The sequence below is a fragment of the Vulpes vulpes genome, chromosome 9, assembly GCF_048418805.1.
Source record: "Vulpes vulpes isolate BD-2025 chromosome 9, VulVul3, whole genome shotgun sequence".
NCBI classification, from domain to species: Eukaryota; Metazoa; Chordata; class Mammalia; order Carnivora; family Canidae; genus Vulpes; species Vulpes vulpes.
The window spans coordinates 10,063,771-10,088,181 of NC_132788.1; the positions used below are offsets into that span (position 1 = coordinate 10,063,771).

At 46.3% G+C, this 24,411-nt stretch overlaps 1 protein-coding gene across 5 annotated transcripts in view; it reads left to right on the plus strand.

The window, feature by feature from the left end:
• Positions 1–3,669: 3,669 nt before the first annotated feature.
• Positions 3,670–24,411, plus strand: part of PID1 (phosphotyrosine interaction domain containing 1) — a 228,382-nt gene continuing 207,640 nt past the window's right edge. Inside the window, exons 1-2 of one of the 5 annotated variants that reach the window (XM_026006314.2) lie at positions 22,119–22,439; positions 22,679–22,719. Coding sequence is in view for 2 of the 5 variants with exons in the window: in XM_072719319.1 (XP_072575420.1) it covers positions 22,540–22,719 (180 nt within the window). In the remaining 3 variants the exon portion in view is untranslated. Of the gene's footprint in view, positions 4,008–4,313; positions 4,416–22,118; positions 22,440–22,489; positions 22,720–24,411 lie in introns of those variants that run through there. The other 4 variants (XM_026006310.2, XM_072719321.1, XM_026006312.2 and 1 more) reach the window with 4 other exon arrangements.

Sequence of the window (24,411 nt, forward strand, 5' to 3'; positions counted from 1 at the left end):
AAAATCTATGGATATTCCCAATGAAAATGACTTAACCACAGGCAACATGCACCCCTTTGTTTGATCATTTCCGTAATGAAAAGGGGTCGAAAAGTAACGAGATGAAAAACGACTGTTGTCTGTACACCAGTTGTGTGCCAAGCATGGTGCACGCATTTCACTTATTCATGGCTCCTAATAACCCTGAATTATATTATCACTCTTTTTGCAGATGAAAAACCTGAAGTTCAGCAAGGCAAACGACCTTCTGAAAGCCATCAGCTAGTTTGAAGGCTGGGATCCACTCTGAGTCTCCTCATTGTTCTAGCTTCTTTCCTCATTTATTGAGATTGACACATTTTTTTTACACATGTATTCAAATCACGCACATTTTAGCCTACTTCAAAAAATCTATAATTTTACCATAAGCATTTTTTTCAATTATAACCAAGCTTCATGATTATCCTAATAGCAGCGTAATGTTTTAATATGTATTTTTAAAAAATATTCTGGCCCATATTTTAATTCACTATTCTCTCCTGATGTGGATATTTAGGCGGCTTACCTTAGGCCTCAGGATCATGAACCAGATTAAACATGGCTTGCAAAAACTTCTAGGGATGGTTGTAATTGTTTCTCTGGACAAAAAGGTATGTTTATAACTCATCGGGGCCTCGTCCACCTTTTGCAATCCCCCCCCCACCCCCGTCATTTTTCTTGAAATGGTATTTATTAAGATCGTTATAGACAATTATGCATGAAGTAAGGCACCTATTTGTGCACCTAGTGTTTGCACTCATTGCACCCCAACACGTCTCGCTTATTTGAAGAAATGATTCCTTGCTCAGAACAGATCTGTTTACTTTGTAAAGCAGTTCCTTTCGGTCACCACGTCCCAGAACAGAACCGGAGAGATCAGGGTGCAGCCCCGGATCCAGCCAGTAGATGTCTCTATTTCATTCACCCGCTGTCGCTGGTTCCTCCTGAATGGGAAGGCTTGGGAGCAAAGCTGATGGCTGGGAGCCTGTCCCATCCCTGGTGCCACCTTCCACCAGCCTCCACCCTACACAGCACCCCCCACCCCCCGCCCCCTTCGTCTCATGGTGAGTGGCATAAAGGTAACTGAGACAGGAGTGTCGGTTAAACACATTCTTTACCAGATCTGTTTGCAGAGTGAACTGGTAACTGAAAACAATCTCTACAGAACCGAAGCCTTTTCTCTTTAAATAGCACCATCCGCCGAACTAAAAAGCTGTATTACTGAGTCATAACAATTAATTACACTCGGAGGTGAGAAGACAGGATTTAACGCTCTAATGCGATTCGAATTTAGGCCGGTATCTCATCCCGCTGCTATTTAAAACAAAATCACTTTTCCACGGAAGCATCTGCAACTGAGGATGGTTTCGAAGCTTGAGTCTGAAGACATCTCTGGCAACTGAATATTCCCATTTTTAGCTTCCTGAGAGGTTTAATATGCACATTTGGATTTTCTAGATTTTCGCAACGAAGTGCATCTCTTTCTGCGTTGGGATTTGACAAAAGGGAGCTGGGAGGCTGGGAAGGTCTATTATTCTCATCAGGAGTTTTCTAGGTGTGGGAGGTGTGCAGGATGTCGTTATGGGAAAACTAAAAATAACATCTCAAAACAGACCACATGAGCAAGCATCAGAGATGTATATCCACGGAGGGCCGATCACCAGGGCCTCAGCACCGGGGGTTTATCGATGGGTCCAGAGCAAGTGGCAGGGCCTCGGGAAGCAGCTGAAAAAGGTCTTCAAGCAGAAGCTGGGGAGAGGGGTGTCCTGTGTTCATCTGGGGAGACCGAGACCAGCCCCGAGAAGCAGCTCTGTGACTCTGCCAGAGGCTCCTAGGGTGCCAAGGGTGTTGGACCTGCCAGGGCAGGGCTGCTGACCCACAACTTTGTGGTCTGGAAGGTGATGCATGGAGCCCTGGTAAAGGACATCGTGGGGGGCCAGAGCCCTGGATCTGAGATCATCAGGGTGCGGCTCTGCTCTGGGCGACTCTGTGAATCTTGCGTTCTCCAGGCCTTGGGAGATGGGCTAGGGGGATCCGATAAGCCGAGGGCTGGATTCCAGAGCACTCTGAAATCTGGAAATCATGCTACCTATGCATGAGATAAGCACAGGTCCTTCTGGACACGGGGTGTTAAGTTTGATAGTGCACAGATGGCTCAGGACCCAGGCTGTGCACGTGCCCCAGTGCCCTATGTTGTCAGAACCCTCCTTCTGCCAGCCACCCCCCCCCCCCCACTCCCTGGATGCTGCCTCTCAGGACCTTTGGGCCCCCACATGCTGCATGCTCTTCTTCCTCGATCTCTGTTCTTTCTGCCCCAGCATTTCCCAGCACGCTCTCGGCCCACACTCTTCATCAGCCCTCCAGCGCTCAGCTTAGCTTCCCTACCCTGCCAAGTTCCCCAAACCCCCAGGCCCAGAGGGTTGCTCTTTTGCCCAGGCATTCCTGGAGGTCAGAGGAGTTAGAGGCGCAAGTCAAGAGCTCTGGCCTCAAAGTCATCTGAGTGTGCTCACTCTAGGCCACTCACTGGCTGTGTCACCTGGACAGCGACCTAAACTGCAAGCCTCATTTATTTCATCCGTATGATGGGAGTATTTTATTTTTTAAAGATTTTGTTTATTCATGAGAGACACACACAGAGAGAGAGAGAGAGAGAGAGAGAGAGAGAGAGAGAGAGAGGCAGAGACACAGGCAGAGGGAGAAGCAGGCTCCATGCAGGGAGCCTGATGTGGGATTCGATCCCGGGACTCTGGGATCATGCACTGAGCCAAAGGCAGCTGCTCAACCACTGAGCCACCCGGGGTGCCCCTGATGGGAATATTTTCATGCTAATCTTGCCTAGCTGTCAAGAGGATGGCAAGAGGCAGGCCTGTTTAGAAAAGTAGTTATTTCCAGGTGGGAACACTGGCTTGTGAGCCTCCAGGCCTGGGCTCCCACAGTGCCCCCCCCCACCGCGACCCCCATTCCCCGTGGGATCTGCGAGCTCCTGCAGCACCTGGCAGGTCTCAGGAAGAACCAAGAACTGGGAGCTTGCACTACCCTCCTCACCCAGGTACCCGCACCTCATCCTGAGCCCAGCGCAGCATCCCTCACCCCGCGGGTCCCTTTCTGGGTCTTGCTCCAGACACTGCCAGGCTCCCCATCTGCGGAAGCTCTCCCGTTTCGTTTCCCTTTCTCCCTCACCAGCCCCTGCTTATGTGCTCCCCTAACACCTGTCGCCACCTGACCCTGGCTAGCGAGCCCCGGGGAAGGGGAAGGGGAGCCTTCTCCAGTGTTGGATGTAGCAGTGAGGACGTACTAGCTGCTCAGTTAACCGGGGGGGGGAAGAAGGGGGCCCCCGGGAATGAATGAATAAATGAATGAATGAATGAATGGAAAGTCGGTGGCGCGGCTTCAGGGATGCCCGCTGACCCGGAGCCCCCCTGGCCCCCGCGCGCGCGCCCCAGGCCCTGCCCTGGCCGCCCCCGCCAGCCCGTCCGCTCTCGGGCCCCGCGGCGCGGGGGTGCGGGTGCGGGCGCGGGGTGCGGGCTCCCGGGCATGCTCAGAGCGCGCAGGTCCGGGCGGGGGCGGGGAGGGGAGGGAGGGGAGGGGAGGGAGGGAGGGGAGGGGGCGGGAGGGGGAGCGGCCGCCGCCGCCGCCGTGCGCTCGCGGCCCGGGCGGAGCTGCGCAGTCCTCTCGCAGCGGCGCCAGGACAGCGGCGCTGGCCGTGCCCACAAGTTGCCGGCAGCCGAGCGCGGCGCCGCCTCCTCTGCTCGCGGCCCCCGCGCCCTCCCCGCGCGGCCGCGGCCCGGGACGCACCGCACCGCACCGCACCGCACCGCACCGCACCCGCACCGCACCGCACCCCCGGCGGACGCCCGCCCCAGATGTGAAGCGGCGCCGCAGCCCCTCGCCCCGTCCCCCGGAGCCATCCGGAGCGAGTGTCGCCCGCGTCTGCGCTGCCCGGAGCCCGGGGCTGGAAGATGTGGCAGCCGGCCACCGAGCGCCTGCAGGTAGGGGCCGCCGCAGCGCCGGGGGCCAGCCTGGAGGAGGCGGCGGCGCTCCGGCGGGAGCCCAGGGGGCGCGCTGCGCCTCGGCGGGGCTTTGACCCAGGGCGCGGGCGGGAGCCGCGGGGGCGAGAGGGCGCTGCTGACCGCGGCCCCGCAGCCGGCGGAGGGGGGGGGGGCGCGACCCCGAACCCGACCCCGACCCCGACCCCGGACACGCCGCGCCCCGGGGCCTTCCAACTTTTGGCCGGGGGTGTCGGCGTGCGAGGCCGGAGATGTCAGGCTGCACTTTCTGAGCAGCGGTTCTAGATCACGTTCCCCTGTGACAATTTACTGGCCTGGGGTGCTTGTTTTCTTTTCTTGCCTCCAGATTTCTCCTTTTCCTTTTTCTTTTTGGTCTCCAGGAAAGAGCAGGTAATTTGTGAGAGTATGATTTGGAAATATCAAACTTGCGTTGGGGTGGCCATGGGATGCTTATTTTATTTTATTTATTTATTTTATTTTATTTTATTTTATTTTATTTTATTTATTTATTTTATTTTATTATACTTTATTTTATTTATTTTATTGTATTTTATTTATTTATTTTATTTTATTATACTTTATTTTATTTATTTTATTGTATTTTATTTATTTATTTTATTTTATTTATTATTTATTTTATTTTATTTTATTTTTTTATTTTATTATCTTATCTATCTTATTTATTTTTATTTATTTTATTTTATTTTATTTTTTATTTTATTATCTTATCTATCTTATTTTATTTATTTTTATTTTATTTTATTTATTTTATTTTATTTTATTTTTTTATTTTATTATCTATCTTATTTATTTTTATTTATTTTATTTTATTTTATTTTTTTATTTTTTTATTTTATCTTATCTTATTTTATTTATTTTATTTTATTTTTTATTTCATTATCTTATCTATCTTATTTTATTTATTTTATTTATATTTTATTTATTTTATATTTTATTTTATCTTATTTTATTTTATTTTATTTATTATTATTATTTTCTTCCTATTTCTTGGTGCTCTCCTTTCCATTCTCCCCTGAACTTCAACTCGCCCAGACGATCTCCAACGCCAGAAGTGAAGTTGTGGGCCAGGAGGAATACTGGCGCTCTGGGTCATCCCATCCAAAGTTTTTCAGTGCCGTCTACTGAGATGACAGGCTGCCTTTAATTTGGATTTGGATTTAATTTGGATTCCGTAGCCGGGGCGTTGGGAAGGGGGGCAAAATGAGCAAGAGGGATGTTTACGGAAAGGAGCTCTTCCAGTGACACTTGGCACCCTGGAACCGCCCAGACTGCAAAGGTTTGATGACTGCCTTTTGCTGACAGATATATTCACCAGGGAGAGGGCAGCTTCTCTGCCAGATAAAATCCACTGAATCCTGCAGTCCAACTTTTGGCAAGCTCGCAGCCACATTGTTTCGTAGTAAACTTTGAAGAAGTGTTTAAGTGGTAAAATATAGCACCATTGGAGGCCTAGTGGGTCTGAAGACTTAGTACAGTGGAGGCCAGGAGCCCTGGCTGGCTCCGGAGGTTTCTCAATGAACATTCAGAGCTCCAAATGCAGAATGCAGACTGCTCCTTCCATCCTGGGAGAGGCTACCCTTTGCCTGGGAGCTCTCATACTGAGGATTAACCTGCAGAGGGCATTGCATTTAGCACAAACAGATGCCCCACGCCCCGCTTCTAAGCCTCCCTGGGCCTGTGGATTTGTGGGGAGTGGGGTCACATGAACAGAACCTGAGACACCAGGCCAGTCCCCCAGGATCTCAAACAGACTCCCCGAGAAAAGAGACCTTTAACCTTGGGGACAGTGTGGTGGGTGACCAGCCTCTAACCTCCTCGTCTTAGTAAGAGACCGTCAGTCACATCGAGCTTCTGAATGATGGACCAGAGGCGATGTGAATATTTTTTGGCAGTGACCCCAGTTACCAGTTGGGCATTTGAATTCCCCGATCGGTTCAGGGCACGGCTTCTATTCTAAAGGAAGGAGTGACTGGAGCTGGGGGGGGGGGGGGGTGGGTTCCCCATCCAAGTGAGTAGCCCCACTCTCAGAAGTCCTTGGAGAGATGAGGCCAGAGTTCCTTGAGGTGGCTTTTCTGGCCCGGGGCTGTGTGCCTCTGCAAAGTTTGTGGATTTTGTCTCTCGCAGTTATTTCTGTTTCATTTAAGGACTCCTGTGTGCTCCGGAGCACGTGACCCTTGGCAGGCGAGAGCTCTGGCTCGCGCTCCGCATGGCAATGGTTCCTTTACTAGAAACGTCCTCCTGGCTCTTCTGTGAAACGTACACATGTGCGTTTGGCACGAGCCTGGTTGATTACAGTTTGCGCTTGCAGTGCATTGCCTGCATGTTGAAGTGTCATGTTGAAAGAGCCCCCGGTTTGGGCTTTTGAAAGCTCAGGTAAACATGTCTTATCACTGGCTAAGATCAGATCGCTGCTGGAAGGTTCTTGCCAACAGGAGGCTCAACTTCACGCTCCCCAAATGAAAATGGGTAAACAAGCCGGGTTCCCTTTGAAAGGTCCGGCTCCTGCCTTGCGATTATAGAAGCGGACCAAATGGAGGGGGGAAAAAAAATCTTCATAGTCGGGCTTCTTTCCACACAGCAGCTCCACTCTTTTTTCTTTTTTTCTCCAAAACACACATTTTGCATGTTTTTGCTTCTTTGCGTCTGGGGGAGGGAGTTGCTGAGGGTGAGGTGGTGAGTGAGCTGCGCGTAATAATATTTTATTTACATTCCTTGTGGTTTTGTTTGTCACGGTCTCTGTTTGCTGTCTGGGATTTTTTTTTTCTTCCCCGTGTTGCCCTCAAGGCACCACCATATAGGAACGTGGGTTTCCGATTCCTCAGTGAATGGGATGCTTTATCTTGCCCCGATTCTGTGGCCCTTGGAGATGCTGATGGGAATTGTGTTCAGTGGGGAAATGAATGATGAGTCCCACTCGTGAATGAAGTCAAAGCCCCACCCTTCTTACACACATTCCTCACCTTCTCATACAACCTCATTAATTTTTTTTTTCTTCATTAATTTTTAATGGAAGACTTCAATTTAGATGAGCTGGAGTGCGGAAAATCCTTCAAGGAAACATTCCCAGAGCTTCCTTAATAGGACTGAGGACTCAGGAGCCAATTTCTTGTACAAATACCTAGAAACAAAAGAGGCGAGGGAAGAAAGGAAGGCCGTCTTTTCTTAATTGATTTTATGAGTTCCTGCTAGATGATGCCCATGCAAAGGGTCTGGGGCCCTGGGAGCGTGGCCGAAACTTGCGTAGGCCGGACGGTCACTCTGTAGCTAATTTGGGGCTGGCAGCTAGCCGTTTTGCTCGGGACATGACATCTTTGGGCAGGTTTAATTATCACTATCAAAACTCACTTCCTTGCCAGACGCAGCGATGCTTATGCTTCCCGATTTGAGGTGCAGCTGATTGACCCAAATCCAGCACGGGCACTGCGACCTGTTGCCCCGAGCCGGGCTGAGCTGGATCGTTCCTCATTCACACAACCCGCGGCAAGTTCAGCTGCTCCCCTGAATGTTAAAACTTCTGTTGCATCCCACTCGAGCCCTGGCTGCGAGCTTCTGCCATTAAAAATATAATAGGATCAAAAGGGATGTGAGGATTTAAATTACCACCCCAACTTTTGAAAATGAATACATATGAGTTCTTCCCTTTTCACCTCCTGTACTGCACAGCAGACCTTTTCTTTTTTTTTTTTTTTTCTCCCTTGGAGGCACTCGGGGGAGTTATAAATTTTTAAAGGAGCAGATTTGAAACAGGCTCTTCTCAGAGAAGTACAGGGGACTTTTTAATAGAAAAAGGGCTATGTATTGGTCTTTAAAAACACAGAGCTGAGATTACTTCTGGCCTTGATACCTTAAAATCTGCATGGATTTCCTAATTGTCTTCATTCTTGGGCAGGGAGGGTCCGTTAGAAATGACAGACTCCTCTGTGCAAGAGTGAGGACACGTTAGCCATAGAAACGTGTGTTTCCCCAGAGCACATGTCTCCAGTGAGCCACCAGATACATTTTTCTGCAGGCCAGGAAAGGAGGAGAACAAGAGAAAGATGAATGGAGACTCAGTTTGAGACAAAGGAGGCCAAGGGATCCGGGCCTGAGGTGGAGCTGTTACAAGGGTGGAGTGGAATGGGATAGTAGGAAGCTGTGTGAGAAGCAAGTTCTAGCAAATTCGAATTGTGGAGTCGATGGGGAACTGTTTTCTCATGAGGCTTTTTTTTTTTTTTTAAGATTTATTTATTTATTTTAGCGGGGGGGAGAGAGAGAGGGAGAGACAATGAGCAGAAGAGGAGGCAGAGAGAATCCCAAGCAGACTCTGTGCCAAGCACGGAGCCTGATATGGGGTTCGATCTCATGACCCCTGAGATCATGACTTGAGTCCAAACCAAGAGTCAGATGCTTAACCGACTGAGCCACCCAGGTGCCCCTCATGAGGCGTTCCACAAGGTTCCAGGTTAATCATTTGCCTGTCTTCCCTGAGATTGAAATTTTTCCTGTGGCAGATCCAGAAAATACCGAACTTCCATCCGTAAAGCTTGGCTTTTGGCTTCTCAGCTTGGATCCTTCTCCTGCCCCCATCGCTTTCCTTTTTACTCTTACTCTGTTCAGTGGCCAAGCATCAGCACCTTCAAAATGGGGTGAAATGAGGAAGGGTAGGGAGAAAACCAGATCCTGCCTCCTTTGGTTTCTGGTGAACGTCTGGGCTGGCAAAAAGGTTCAAGGAAATAAAACTTCTGTTTTATTGGAGTTACAACTTTGGAGATTATAGGAGCCGAGAGTACTTCGTTCCTCCCCCCCCGCCCCCCAGTACTTATATTGTCCTTTCTCCGCCTTGCTTGAGCTGATAGATTTCATCTGCCCTTGCACTGGAGATTGTTCTAGACTTATTCTCTGTTATCCAGCCCCTTCCACTTTTCCCCTGAGGATTGATGGAGGAACCCTCTAGAACAGCAGCTGGAGACCATTAGACCAGGAACGCTGGGCAGAGAGAAACCTTTGGCAAGCAAGACCCTTTTCCAGGCCGACCAAATTGACAAGAGGAACACAGAGTAAGGAAGGTAGTGGTAGTAGCAGCCCGTTTTTATGGAGCACGCACTGTGTATGGGGCGCTGTGCTAAGGAGTTTTATTTGAATTATCTAGTTCATTTGCCTTCCCTAGCCTCTTTATCCCCATTTTATAGTGAAAAACCCCCTGAAAGCCAAAGAGGTTAAAAGATTCGGTCAGGGTTGGACAGCCAGAAATGAGCAGAGCTGGAATCTGGCTGGTCTGGCTTCCGAACTCACTTCTTAGCCACTTCTCTGTAGTGCAGAAGGGTAAGAAGATGCTCTACACCTGCTGGGGCCACTGTTATTAATAAAGAAAATTGTAGCGGGGGTGGGGGGAGTCCGGTGGCTCAGAGGGGCTGCTTTCATATTTCTTGTTGATGTTGTCTGGCTGCCTGTGCCGACAAGGGCTACCCTCTTTGGGTGGCTCACACCTCTGGGTGGTGATGGTGGTGGGGGGACGACGTAAGTGGTTATATCGTACTTTAGCTGAAATCCCAGTTGCTGTTTAAGAGTCTCTTCAACTGGAGCACATGGCATTTATCCAAACTAGAGACCTTGAAAGATGGTAATCAAGCCTGGTCTGGTCTGCAGTCCTTCCACGTTTACACCAAAAGTGGGGGGCAGGGGGAAGGAGATTGGGGAGTTCAGGAGCAACGGCTTGGAAATAAGTGGTAGCTACTCTTAGGGACGCACAGGGTTCTCACCGAAGGGATCCTAGATTTTGCCAGTCTTTTCGTGCGTCTTAGATGAGTAAGTACAAAGCCTTGGGCTTTATCGTTTGCAGAGGAAACTTGGAGATATCATTACTGTGAGGTCTTTGAGAAGCAGCATGCTGTCTTACATCATTGGGTCTTTCTGTGCATTTGTCAGCAAAATCTCCACCAAGTGACTTGCAAAATGCCAGCCTTGGAAAAAAACCAAAAAACTCTGCCCCCTGGTTACCCATTGCCTAACTGGGCTGTTTCATGTTGAATGTACTGGGTTATCTTGGGGTGTTAGGCAACTTTTTGCATTTTGTTTGATGTTCCAGATTGGCTCCCTCCTCCCCCACATCCCAGTCGCACTGACTGCCCCCCCCCCCCCCCCCCCGCCACTATGCAGATTAATCCTGTAAATTGGGTCCTGGAAGAGTCAGCCCCAGACAGCCCCAAGGCAGCTGGGGAATCAGGCTTCCTTCCATGGGGCTATTCGACTCCACAAATAGCGAATAGCAGCAATTCAGGGAGTCGTTAGTGGTCAGCAAATAAAACTAGTCCCAAAACACCCAGTAACACTGCAGTGTGCTTCACTCACACCCCCCCACCCACCCCTGGGGCACAAATCTAAATGGAGGCTTTGTTTAAGTCCAGCAGGAAGAAATAGTTGAGGTTGTTGTCCAAAGACCTCCTTGGAGGCTAGTGGAATCAGTTACTATCATTTTATGTCAACTTAAAAAGAGGTTTTGATCCCAATTTAGCTGCCAGCCAGTGATAGAGCATCAGAGTATTCCAGGTCCAACCCTCAGGCCAGGATCTGGACGAGGACCTTGTCAGGAGTCAGGCACAGACTGGCCCTATGTCCTTGGCCTATTTCCGTGCTTCCAAAGTCTGGGGGAGCTCTCTCACCTAATGCTGGTGAGTCTTGCCACTTGGGTTCCTCGTCTTGCTGAGGTCTTCTCTCCTGTGTCTGATGGCCCAGAGCTGCTTCCTCTTCCCTCACTCGTTGCCACTGAGGTCTCGCTTTGATAAGGGAGGTTCTGGTAGCGAGGAAAACACCACTTCCTTCTGCTTGTTGAAGCTTAAACACTAGTTGAGCCTTTTATTCCTTGCACCTTTGGCCTTCCTAATGGGCGCAGCCTCAGACTCGAACCCTGGTCCCCATGTCTTATGCATTGTGGTGGGCCTCCCCCCGGCCCCCACATATATGCTGAAGACCTAGCCCTGCCATTATCAATGCTGCCTCGTGTGAAAATAGGGTCTGTGCAGATGTAATCGAGTTGAGTCACTCGGATTAGGGGAGCCCTAAATCCAGTGACTGGTGTCCTTAGGATAAGGAGAGATTTGAAGGCACAGAGGAAGGCATAAGAAGGAGAAAGCCTTGTGAAGACAGAGGCAGAGAATGGAGTCATGCTTCCACAAGCGCAGGAATGCCAGGGGGGGGGGGGTTGGCAACCACCAGAAACTAGACGAATCAGGGGAATGTCCTTCCTTAGAGTCTTTACAGGGAGCATCGCCCTGCTGCCACCTTGATTTGGGGCTTCCAGCCTCCAGAACTATGAGAGAGTACATTTCTTTTTTCTTTTTTCTTTTTTCTTTTTTTTTTTTGAGAATACATTTCTATTGTTGCCCCATCTGTGGCAACTTGTTACAGCAGCCATAGTAAACTAATACACTAATGAAACCACATCGCCTTTGACCGAGTTCTGTGTATTTCCAGAAGCCTGGGTATGCCTGACTTTCATAAACTGGGACAAAATGAATGTGTCTCTGTAGCACACTCTTTTGCTACTGAGTGTGTGAATTTATTTACAGCGGATTCAGAGAAAATGAAAACAGACATTATAAAACAACTAAATCACTGCTTCTTCCTCCCTCATCTGCTTCTGGTCAAGAGCCTAGGGATGGCGGGGAACGGGTCTTGCGTTGCTAAAGGGAGCGCCCCTGGAACAGATAGTAAATGTGCTTCAAGAGATAGTTAACTTTGATCGTTAAAATTATGGGATGTGAAAGACAGTTTGCTTTAAGGCGGATCTCAGAGACACTTTTCCAGGCAGGTAGAGACCAAGGGTGGGCTAGGGTTTGATCCTCAAGATTGTCACAGACCCTGCAGAGTCTCTGGGGGACAGGCCTCCGGTGCTTGCCTCTGCCCCACGGAGACCCGTGTGGGTTGACTTTCGAGTCCCCTCCGGGCAGCCCCAGATGATTGTCTGGTTGATGATTTGCATCTGGCTGGATATTTTGCTTTGTTTTCGTTTTTCACTTGGTAACAGTATAAATTATTTTAATGAAGAATCGCTTTCTAGAAAGTACCCAACTCACTTTTAAGACAAAAAAAGTCAGTGTCACGAGGAGGAGTCATCACACTTGCTTTCCTCCCTCCCAAGTGCAGCAGACACTTTTTGCCCCCCCTGCCCCCGAGGGCAAGGAGCCTGGGTGAGGGCAGGGCGGCCCTGGGGTCTGCACATCTCAGAGTGGAGAGCCTCTTGGGTTTTAAAATGCTATTTTACCTTTCATTCTCTTCCTCAGGAAGAAGAGAATCCTGCGCTCGGGGGTGGGCAGGGAAGGGGGAGTAGAGATGCCAGGAAAAAGAGGCTCCTTAATTGCCATCCTCCTGTGAGGATAGGCCGTTCTGATCCCTTCATGACAAGTCCTTTCCTCACAGCTTCTTTGTAATTGTGGGTCTGAGGATGAATACCCAGATGGCCTAGCGCCTTCTTCCCAGCACATGCTTTGAGGCCTTTCCATCAGGAACTGGCTGCCTTTTCCCCAGGTGTGTGCAACATCCTGGGGTCCAAGCCACCCATGGTGTGGGGTGTGGGAGTGGACACTGCCGTTTCCTTTCTGACGGGCCTGTGGATGCTCCCTGGGGGCTGAGCCGGGGTCTGTGGGGCCATGGGGCAGAGGGGTGGCTAGTTTGTGTTGGGCTGACATTCTTGGTGGCCTCGTGCACTAGCTTCCGAGCGCTGCCATAACAAGGTACCACAGGCCGGGTGTCCTAAGGAAGAGAAACTTCTTGTCTCACAGATGTGGAGGCTGGAAGTCTGAAATCAGGGTGTCGGCAGTTGAGGTTTCCTCTGAGGCCATGAGGGAGAATCTGTGCTGTGCCTCGCTCCTAGCGTCTGGTGGTCTTTTGGAAATCTTAGCTGGCCCTTGGCACATGGTGGTCTCCCAGTGTGTGTCTCCTTAGAAGGATGCCAGGCATGTTGGATCAGGGGCCTACCCTCCTCTGGGGACTACTTACGTCTGTGATGAGCCTCATTCTGAGTCAGGTCACATTCTGAGGTATTGGGGTTTCAGCATAGGAATTTTTGGAGAGACACTTCAGCCTATAATACTTACTTTAGAATTTTCTTTTGGGTATCCTCTGGGCACCAGCACATTTCTCCCTGCTTGAACCAATTGCCAAAAAAGAAAAGAAAAAAAGAGCAATGGGACTTTTTTCCCCCCAAATGGCAGTGCAGATGTGAAATGAAGTGGCATATCTGCTTCATGTCATGGCTACTATTTTATACTTGATTTGATAAAAAAAAAAAATAAATAAAATGACAAAATAAGGGCAGCCCGGGTGGCTCAGCTGTTCAGTGCTGCCTTCAGCCCAGGGCATGATTCTGGAGACCCGGGATTGAGTCCCACGTCGGGCTTCCTGATGGAGCCTGCTTCTCCCTCTGCCTGTGTCTCTGCCTCTCTCTCTCTCAATCTCTCTCTCTCTCTGTCTCTCATGAATAAATAAAATCTTTTTTAAAAATGACAAAATAATATCTGCCTAGGGTGACAAGGTAACAAATCACACAGCTGGGAAGTGTGTTAAGATGCTAATAAGCTTTCTCTAGATTTCCCAATTCTCCCCATGAAGGAAACTCATAGGATCTGTCTGGTAGTGATTTTCCCACAGCTTTCTTCCAGGTTTGTGCAAACATGTACAAATATATAGATGCATATTTAGATCTTTCTCATGTGTTTCAATAATATACTATATATGTATTATTTTGCTTTTTCTTTTTCACTTTACAAAGTGCTTCCTAGGGATCTCCTCTGGTCAGTACAGTTGGCTCCCCCTTCTCCATGGTTCTGTGTTCCGTGCTTTCAGTTACTGGCAGTCAACTACAGTCCAGAAACACATGATCCTTCTTCTGACAGATCATTAGAAGGTCAGTAGTTGCTAAAGGTCACATGGCAACACCTACATCATTCACTTTACTATCAGAAGAAATATGAGTACAGTTATATAAGATATTTTGGGGGACAGAGACCACAATCACTTCTGTGACAATATGTTGTTATAATTGTTTTATTATCAGTTATTTTTGTTAATTTCTTACTGTACCTAGCTAAATTAAAATTTATCATAGGTATGTATATATAGGAAAAAAACATAGCATATGCAGGGTTTCAGATATCCTCTGGGCGTCTTGGAACATATTCCACATCGATAAGGGGGAAACTACTCTAATATAGCTCCAACTCATTCCTTTTAGGATCTGCATGGGATTTGTAGTAGAGTTGGGTCGCAATTTATTCAGTCCTTCCTCTATCAGGTTGGATCCGGGGCATATCCACGTTCTTTTGTTGCCCTCCTGCCTGTAAATAATACTGTTATAACTCTCTGGGTATATCCTTATGTACTTGTGCTCGTATTTCTTTAGACAGGACTGGAAGCATGAGATTTGCTATATCTATGAGTACGCATGTTTTATATTTTAGCAGCTGTTAATGAAGGCCTTTTGTGAGAAGTCTTCTTTTTGATCTGAAGTCTGGGCGCTTCTGGCAAAGGTGCAAAGAACATAGTTTGCTGGAGACAGGATAGTCTTTGCAACAAATGATGCTGGCATAATTGGATATCCCTGTGCAGAACAACCAACTCCAAACTTTAATCCTTACCTCAGACTTCTGGCATACGAAAACTCACTCAAAATTCATCACAGGACTAAATAAAACCTTAAACCTATGGAATTTCCAGAAAAAGACAGTGGAAAGTCTTTGTAACTTTTTATACATCAGCATAAGCATTCTAAACATCAAGACAATGAACAGGCCTGTTATACCCCAAAGTTTTGTTGGATTGGGCCAAGATTTCTTAGAGCAATAACAAAAACATGATCAATAAAAGAAAGATTTGATTAAATTGGACTTCATCAAAATGAAAATCTTCTGCTCTTTTTTTAAATTAATTTCATTTATTTATTCATGAGGGACATAGAGAGGGGCAGAGATGTAGGCAGAGGGAGAAGCAGTCTCCCTGCAGGGAGCTGGATACGGAACTCGATCTCAGGAGCCCAGGATCACCACCCAAGCCAAAGGCAGATGCTCAACCACTGGAGCAACCCATGTGCTGTGAAAACCTTCTGCTCTTTAAGCCATTTTAAGAAGACAATGAATAGATAAGACACAGACTGGGAGAAAATGCTTGCAAATCATATATCTGTAAGAAAGGACTTCTATCTGCGATACCAAAAGGACTCTCAAAACTCAATAATAAGATAACCCAATTAAAAAAAACAAACAGTTGAACAAAGAGGTTATATGGACAGGAAACAAACACATGAAGCTGTTGAACATCATTAATTATCAAGAAAATGCAAATTAAAACCACAGTGAGGTATCATCATGTAACTATAGAATAGCTAAAATTAAAGAGACTTCAACCACCCTGTATGCTGGCAAGGGAGTGGATGAATTGGAGCTCCTGCTGCTGGTGGGGACGTGATGGAAGGCAGATCAGTGGATCTGAGAATTGGATGTGTGTGAGGAAAGAATTTGAAAATGGCTTGCGTAGATGTTGGAGGGTGACGGATGTGTTCAACATCTTCATTATGGTGATGGTTTCATGGGCGTCTATACATGCCAAACTGGAAATCACACAGTGTATTACACGTCACCTGGATCTATATAAAGCTGTTTTTTTTTTTGTTTTTAAATTTTTTATTTATTTATGATAGTCACAGAGAGAGAGAGAGGCAGAGTCACAGGCAGAGGGAGAAGCAGGCTCCATGCACCGGGAGCCTGACATGGGATTCGATCCCGGGTCTCCAGCATCGCGCCCTGGGCCAAAGGCAGTCGCCAAACCGCTGCGCCACCCAGGGATCCCATAAAGCTGTTTTTAAGAAGCTATGTGAAGTAGTCATTGTATGGCAGGCACAGTGCTAGGTGTTGGGGGAACTCAAAAATACATGGTTTTTGCCCTCACTTCAGTGAATTCTCTGTAGCTTTCGTGTTCTTTTAACTAGAAATTAAAATTCTAACCTAGCGTCTAAATAACAAGCTCTGGTTTTTTCCCTAGAGTTCCAGTCACTCCTTTTAAAACATTCCTTTATTTAGTCCTTGAAATGACAGGTTTCATCAATGTTAGTTTGCCTCAGGATCCTAAGTGAAGCAAGTAGTTGAGCAAAAGAGGAAATCCTGCCAAAAGGGTGGATGGTTCCAGTTGGTGCCTTGTTCTTTCTGTCATGCTATTGTGTTCTTGCTTCTGGTGCTTTGTTTCTCACTTCTTTACAACCTACCCAGATGGCTTGGTCCTCTGAGGCCTTTGTTGCCCTTTGCCCCAGCACCTGACTCTGACCCCCGTGGCCAGTAGACTTAGGAGCTTGTGCTGTCGGATGGGTGAATTTCCAGGGTCCTGGCCCCATGGCTGGCTGGACCACCTTCTTCCTTTTCTTTCTCCTGCAATAGGAAACAGAGACTACATCATACAAAACCATGAGTGGGTCTTGATTCCAGTTTGTGAATGTGAAGTGTCTAGCCGAGGTAGGGTCTGGATTTCTTATGAAATAATCCTTTTTCTTGTGAGTATGGCAACTCAAAACTTTACCTAGCCCCTAGTGACTTTACCGATAGCCGTTGAACCTTAGTAGAATGGTTTTGAGAAGCATTTATAAAAATAATATTAATCTAGTTTAAAAACATTTTTTTCCTCCTCTAGGAGGAAAATTGAAGACACTTGACTCAATCTCTTGTAAAGCAAAGAGCAAGTAGTATAAGAATTTATTCAGTAAATATGTAAGGAGACCATGTTGCATATTGTCCAATCTGAGGTCCTGTTGAGGTGCTGGGGACACTATTAATAATTAACTGGTATAGCGGGCGTAAACCAGAGTCCCCTGGCAAACCAGGCTGTGTGGTCACCCCTAAGAATGGCAAGTAAAAATGCTAGACTTCTGTTCCTAACTCTGTCACTTTGGGAGTGAGGGAAAGAAATGAAGTACATGGAGGTGAGGGACAGCAGATGGGCAAGAAAGCCAGGCAGAGGAGAGATTTCAGAGGAGGGGGTAAAGAATGTGCAGACAAGAAAGAGGAAGAAGTGGGAGGGTAGAGGAAGTCACGCAGACACAGCACCATCCCTGGCACGAACGTGTGCTCCCCAAAAGGTAGCTGCCAGTCACATGTTCAATGCAGCTGTTGGCCCATTGAAACATTATTCTTTGGAGCAGGGGCATCCGATGTTCACACCTGCTCAGTGGTGCTGAATGCTTTGGTGGATTATCTGGCTGTTTTGGAAAACTAAAGTTTTTCAGATGAAAAACTAGGAAGCATTGAGGGGGGAATACAAAGGAGATCGAAAGCCAAAGGGCAGGCGTCTTGGGGGAAATAGAGAGTATTTCTTTAGGCTATGAGTCTGGCTACCTGTGGCCCATATAGGCTGTTGAACAGGGGAAAGGTCATGGGGTTTTTATCAGGCACCTCTGGATGTAAATCTTGCTGCCTCACTTATTAGAAATTACTTCAGGGCCTCTGATTTGTATTTTTTCAACTTTAAAATGGGGGTAGTAACATTTAGCTCTTAACTATTCATTGAGGTATGGAATACAGAGAGCATATCATGGTAACTGGCAATTATTGGGAGTCAGTAAATACTAATTTCTTCCCCTATTTTACTTCCAAGGGTGAGCTAGGAATAGCAGCATAGCATCTTAGGGCTAGATGGATAAGAGAATTTTGGTGTTTCTCAAAGTGTGTTCCATGGACCATGAATTTAGTGAGCTACTCATGTGAGTCTTGCCACACAGGATTCAGTCTTTAAATAGTTTTGGGAAGCAGTGGGTGAAACAAAGTGAGTCTGGTTTACTGCAGGACTTCTTGTGGCCTTTCAGATGCCAGTGCCCCGTGAATTTCTACGTGGGAGAAGAGAAGCCAGCTCTTTGTGAAGAAGCATTCCGCAATCCAGAGCGCTTCAATCCACAACTTGAACTTCTTTAAGTTGACAAACTGTGGGCCTGAGGCTTGGCTCTAGCTTACAAAAATATTTCCTTTGGCACCTTCAGTATCTATAAAAACTTGACAAATTAGTTTCCAGGATTGAAAAATTAGAGGAATTTATAAGGAAATCTGGATTTTCTGATTCTCTTAGAGAATGGGAGGTTCAAAAACCCCAGTGGGTTCTGACATGGTGACCATTGGCCAGCGCTGTTCCATGTGGAGGGGAAGCTTGTCCCAGTCTTACAGAGTGGGTGTCACTACGTCACATAAGCTGATGGGCCTGGGGTGTTGGGGTTGGGGACCGTGGTCTAGTTCAGCTCCTTTGGCTGGTGGGAAGAATAAATCCAAAATTCATGTAGTCCTTGGAATCAGGACAAGGTTCTTGGTCTTCTTTCAAAGGTCAAGGTGATAGAATGTTGTGTGACTGTGTTTATTTGCTTAGCATCATTTTTTGCTCTGCAGGCACAACTCCAGGAGCCCACCTTCTGCCTGGAGGCCAGTTCTTCTCTCCCTCTTTTTTGGGATCTGTGTGTCAGAGTTTATATGATTGGAGCAGGAACTAGCTGTTGCCCCTTCTCTCCAGTGCACACAGAAGCCTGGGAACCACAGGTGGCCTTGGGCATGCCATTTGCTGATCCTGAGCACAGGAGAGGGCTTCCAGGCAGAGGTGGGAGGCTTCTCTGACTTTTCACTGTATCCACATCCCCCGCATATCCCATGCCAGGCAAGTGGAACTTTCTCATTGTTACAATATTGGCTCATTTGGGGGCATTTTTACTGCCAAACGTTGGAACAGATTGCTTCCAAAAGGGGAGAAATTGAGAGGTTGGAGAGTAGTTTTTTTAGTTTAATGGCATTCAATGTTTTCCTCGCAGGTTATCAGCCTATGAAGAAATGCTCAAATGTTATTTCAGGAAACCCAAACTTAAAGACATTTTTAATAGTGGCAACACCTTCATATTTGAGGATCCCTGTTTCCAAACACACACACACAACTCCCAAAAAAATCAGCCCCAAAAAACCAATCCCAAGCCATTCAAAAGCACACTGTAAATGTTTTCTGATCCTCTTGGGAGCAGATCTGCTACTTCACTTATCTTCTCAGATATGCTGCTGGTCTCCTTAGCGCTGCCCATTCCTGCAGAAGTATGAGATTCTGATTATTTTTAGCATGAAAAGGACACGGAGTTAACCAGGAGGTGGCTTAAACTATAAACCAATGAATTAGACCTCTCACTCTTACCCATCAATATGGTCCATGAACGCACAAACATTGTGTATCTCCTGGTTCCTCTGAGTCAAACCATCTAGTTAGGTTTGACACAGTTCCCTATTATTCCTCCATTAGACCCCCTTCTAATTAAAGTTTATGACTATATTGATAACTATTCTGAAAATTGTTGCACATGGTAAATCAGACTCAGAGTTGGGTTATTATTCATCTATCTCCTCTCTAACCTAATTTAATCTGTTTTCCTCCAGCACCTTTTATTTTTATTTATTTATTTATTTATTTATTTATTTATTTATTTATTTATTTATTTATTTTTTTTGAGAGAGAGAGTGAGAGCAAGAGAGTGTGAGCAGGAGAAGGGCAGAGGGAGAGAGAGAATCTTAAGCAGGCTCCATGCTCAGCACAGAGCCCAAAGTGGGGCTTGATTTCAGGACTCTTGAGATCATGATCTGAGCTGAAATCGAGTCAGACGCCTCACCCAATGAGCTGCCCAGGTGCCCCCCAACAGCATCTTTTAAAACCAGAAATTCATGTGAAATAGTTTCTGCTGCACAACATTAACTCTGTCATAGCAGAAAGAGAAAGAGATCATGCTGGCTCCAGAACATAAAGCTCTTGGCCAGTCTAAAAGCTCAGAAAATACACTTACATGTTAGATCCTTATGTAATTCCGAAAAGATTGGCGTTTGGTTAGTTAAGAAAGAAAACCAAGTGCTTTTGAAGTACTTTTCAGTAAAAGATAGAAATATCACTGACACAGTAAAACAAGACTGAAACAAAACCCCTCAAATACTAGTCATGTAATGAAGGATTTAGTTGTACCTGAAAACCTAGGAGAGCTACTGTAACTGAGCCTGAAACTTCCAGCTCTGAGCTTCCTGGCAGCCTAAGTAAGAAGAGAAACGTAATGAATTGCTTAGCTCTCTTATCTAATAGAAGAATCTCCATCAACTCATGTGGAACCCTAAATGTTTTCCTAAGTTGAAGACCCTAGAACTTACCATGTGGTTCTTTATATGGGACATTGTGGCACAGACCCTTGGGTGATAATACTTATAGTACTTTTTGACAGAGTGGGCTTTAGAAATTGAAAAAAATATGTTTATTTTTTATATGGTGGCTGAAGTGGACATCTGTAGGGTTTTTCTGCCCTGCTTCATTTCCCATCTTTGGTAACAGCACCCTGATCTCATTTTTGGGAATTATTCTGTCTCTCCTGTTGGGGTGTGTGTGGGGGTGGGCTCCATTTACTTTTGGGAGAGGGATTGGTATCTAAGTTAATCAGACACCCTCTCCCAAAACTGGGATCTGGAGCAGGATGGCAAAAAGGCTGAAAGTCACCAAAACTGGTTATTCTGGCCACCAAGATCCATAGTCCTGCTGCACACGTCCCAGAAGCTTCTTGATCCCCGTCCTTTCGGAGCTTGGTCCTCCTGTCCTCCTTTCAATCTGGTATCACTCTGATAATCAATTTTCTTTCTTCTGAAGTGAGCTGGAGTTGGTGTCTACTGCTTGCAACCACAAACTCTGATATACAGGAAGGATTTTCCTTCCTATTTGGCCTTTCAAATTCTGTGTCACAAAATGTTCTTATGGAGCAGAGCTTGGCGTGTGGAGAAAATCGAGACAGCCATGCTGAAGGGGTCTCCGAGATGCCAACCAGAAGGTCTCATGGACATGCACCTATCCTTTCTTATGGGTACCCTTTCCTTTTTTTTTTTTTTTAAAGATTTTATTTATTTATTCATGAGAGACACACACAGAAAGAGAGAGAGAGAGACATAGGCAGAGGCAGAAGCAGATGTGGGACTCAGTCCCAGGACCCCAGGATCACGACCCAAGCCAAAGGCAGAGGCTCAACCACTGAGCTACCCAGGTGCCCCTATGGATAACCTTTCCCTGTCAAAAGTCTGCTTGCTCAACTGGGGGGGTGAAGGAAGGATGCAGACATTTCTCTCCCTGGAATTCTTCACGCACATAGCCTTGTAAGTGCCATTGAACAAAAAGAATCCTCATCATCCCATAGTCCTGAGTCCTGGCCCATCACTGGAGAATGATTTCTGTCCTTGTTTATAAGGGTGTAGCCCTGCTATTGGCATCTGCTATAAATCTTAAGGTTTTTATAACTTGGATGTCACTCTCACCTTTCTGCCAAATCTCTGTACTGAAAAAGCGGCCCATCATTTTAAGTAATGATGCTTTTACGACGTCCAAAACAAATAAAGTAGTGTGGGTACACACTATAAAATGAAGCCCTCTTGTCTCTGCATCTGGGGCAGAAATAGTGTCAAGGATGCAAACAGTCATTTGGGCCAAAATAGCCAAAGAGATGGAGTCTCAGGCTGAGTCTCGGTTCTCGAGAAACATTTGTTGTAGTTGTTGGTTGAAAATGTGAATGGCTCCGTAAGTTCACTCTAGGACAGTGTGGGCTCTTTTAGCCCAGAAAGTTAAATACGTCCGACTTTGGCAGCCCTGACCTTCGGGGTGGAGAATGTAGTTCACTAGTCTTCAAGACCTGCTTTGCCACTTTGATTTAATACAAGGCGGAAATCTTCAAAACAAAGCTCTCTGAATCCAGGAAAGTTCATCTGGCATCAGTTAGCTAGGGCATTAGCTGGGGCACCCCTCCTACCCCCCCCCCCCCCCCCCCGCCACCCCCCTGCCCCCTCCCACACCCCACCCCCTTGTCTTTTCTCTAGGAGCTTGATGCTTTGTAGAAAATGAATGGCTTTGCAAAAGTGCAAATTTGGGAGAGCGCGTTGTACAACCAAAGAAAATTCAAATTAGCATTCCCCCTGTGGGAACCCTCTTGGGAAAATGGAAGTTATACTTAAATATTCACGTTCAGAGGACAGCCAATATGTGTTTTGGGATGTTGACACACTGAATGATACAGCTCGGTGGTTTTCGGGGAGTAAGGTGGTCCAGAGAAGGAAGAGCGCAGCGTCTAAAAAGCGCACTAATTGGTGTTTCCTTCCCTCTGTTGTGCTGGTGGTAAATAGCACAGGCTCAATGCTGATCTCTTTACTCCTTGGCCCAGAGAACTGACGTTTCTCTTCATAATGTAATTTAATGCCCTGGTTGGACAGAGGCTGGCCCGTGAGATATGTGTGTGCTCTGAACAGGAGGGGACGTGTGCTGGCAGGGTACCTTGGGGCAGGGCAAGCATTCAGCAAAAACTTGGAGGGAGTCTTCTGGAAGTAAAACCCAATTTGCAGGGATCTCTCTACTCAAAAGGTAGACTTGCTGGGTGATTTGGGATTTGGGGCCGGATCTGTGTTTGCTCCCTTTTGTGTGGATTCCCCTTTCTTTCTTTTCTCCTCTTGCTCTCCTCACAATGAATGGGAGTGAAGCTCTCTCCACTCCTGAATTTCTCCGAGCTGTCTTGCTGACTGCTGTAGTTTTCAGATATTTTTTTTTTATAGCTCTCCCAGGGGGCGATGGCCACCTCTCCTTTCTCCTGTCTTCCTTTTCAGCAGCTAAAGGCTCTTGGTCGGCTGGATCACGGCTCAACTGGGTAAGTTTGACTGTTGCTTCAAAGCCATTGTTTTTTGGGGGGCTTTTTAAAAAAATTCTCACTTTTTGTTTTGGCTTATGGTTAAGAGCATGTGATCTCTGCCTTAGATGGCCATCAAAACTCATTTATTGGGTTGTAGATGGAGAGGAAAAATGGATTCATTTCGATCCAAGGCCTGGAAGAAATTGATAGACTGTTGATTGCTTGTAAAATGCACTTTAAAAAGTCCTTGTTGGAACTTAGCAGATGCCTGCTTTCATTATGTTAAGAAACCGATGCTATTTATCTTTCTTATTTCAATCATTGGCCCCTCTAAATAGGAAATTTAACTTTGATTCAAAGCTATTAATGCCTGCTGGTAAATAAGAAAATGCGTGATAGAGCAAATTATTTTTCATCTCTTGCATTTCTTATGGGCATCCCAGACTCAGGGGAATTTTTATGTAGCATAACAATTTCATAAGTGTTAACATGTTTTTTTAAACTTCACATTATAAATAGGAGCAGAAGCCTGCTTCAGAAATTTAAAACTAGATTAAAGTTGGCCAGAGCAGAAGGCAAAGTCATGGCTCTATTACAACTCACATCTTGGGGTTTTGGGTAGTCTACTGACAATGCGGTAGATTCAAATAAAATGCTCTTATTAGGGATTAATGCTTTTTGACCCGTGGATCTTGGAACTCGAGAGGGTCATGGAGTTGTTGTTTTTTTTAAAGACATCTGTGAACCCTGGGGCACCTGGATGGCTCAGTTAGTTGTCTGCCTTTGGCTTGGGTCATGATCCCAGGGTTGTGGGATCGAGCCGCATGTCAGGCTCCCTGCTCAACGAGGAGTCTGCTTCTCCCTCTCCCTCTCCCTCTCCCTCTGTTTCTCTCCCAGGCTTGTGCTGTCTTTCTTTCTCAAATAAAATAAACAAAATAAATAAAATAAATGAATAAATAAAATCTTGAAAAAAAGACACCTGTGAACCCCATGTGCATTTTCTATAGACCAAAAACATATACTTTGCAAATGTATCAACTACTTTTCAACTCTCGTGTGCTTTATTGAAAGACATATTTATTTAAAATCATTACTGATTCATGGTGACTTTTGGACTTTATGCATATTTTCAAGCACTGAATATCAAAGTGCTCTATGTGGTCAGCAGCACTGTGGACTTAAGAGGGGTGTTGGCATTGAAGAGACACTGGCTTTGGATTTGTCAGGATGCGTCACCTCTTAAGTCCACAGTGCATCATCCCTCTTATTTATTTATTTCAACAAATGCTAGGGATCTTTTATTGTTGGGTGAGGAGCCAAACTGACTGAGGAGATGGGTCTAAAGAATTGGTTCTTGTGCTTGGGAAGGGTTTAGTCGGTTAAATATAACACAGATTGTTGTTGTCATGGAGGAAACTTCCATCCTAAGATTGCGGAGGGCAAAAGAGGAGAGAGCCTTTGTAATATGTCCCCTTTGAGTGGGAACACGAAAGCTTCCCTTCACGTCCTACCCTGGGGGATGCTAATGTCTCAGGAAATGAGGACTGTGTGTGGCTGCATATTGGCTGGGAGAGCAGATATTTTAATTGGGCAAGTTTTTGCCTCAAACTGAGTCAGAGTTCTGTTATTAAGGTCAAAGGGAAAGATGGCAACATCACATCATCTTGCCACAGGTACTAACTTGAAAATAATGGCAGACATGGGCACTCT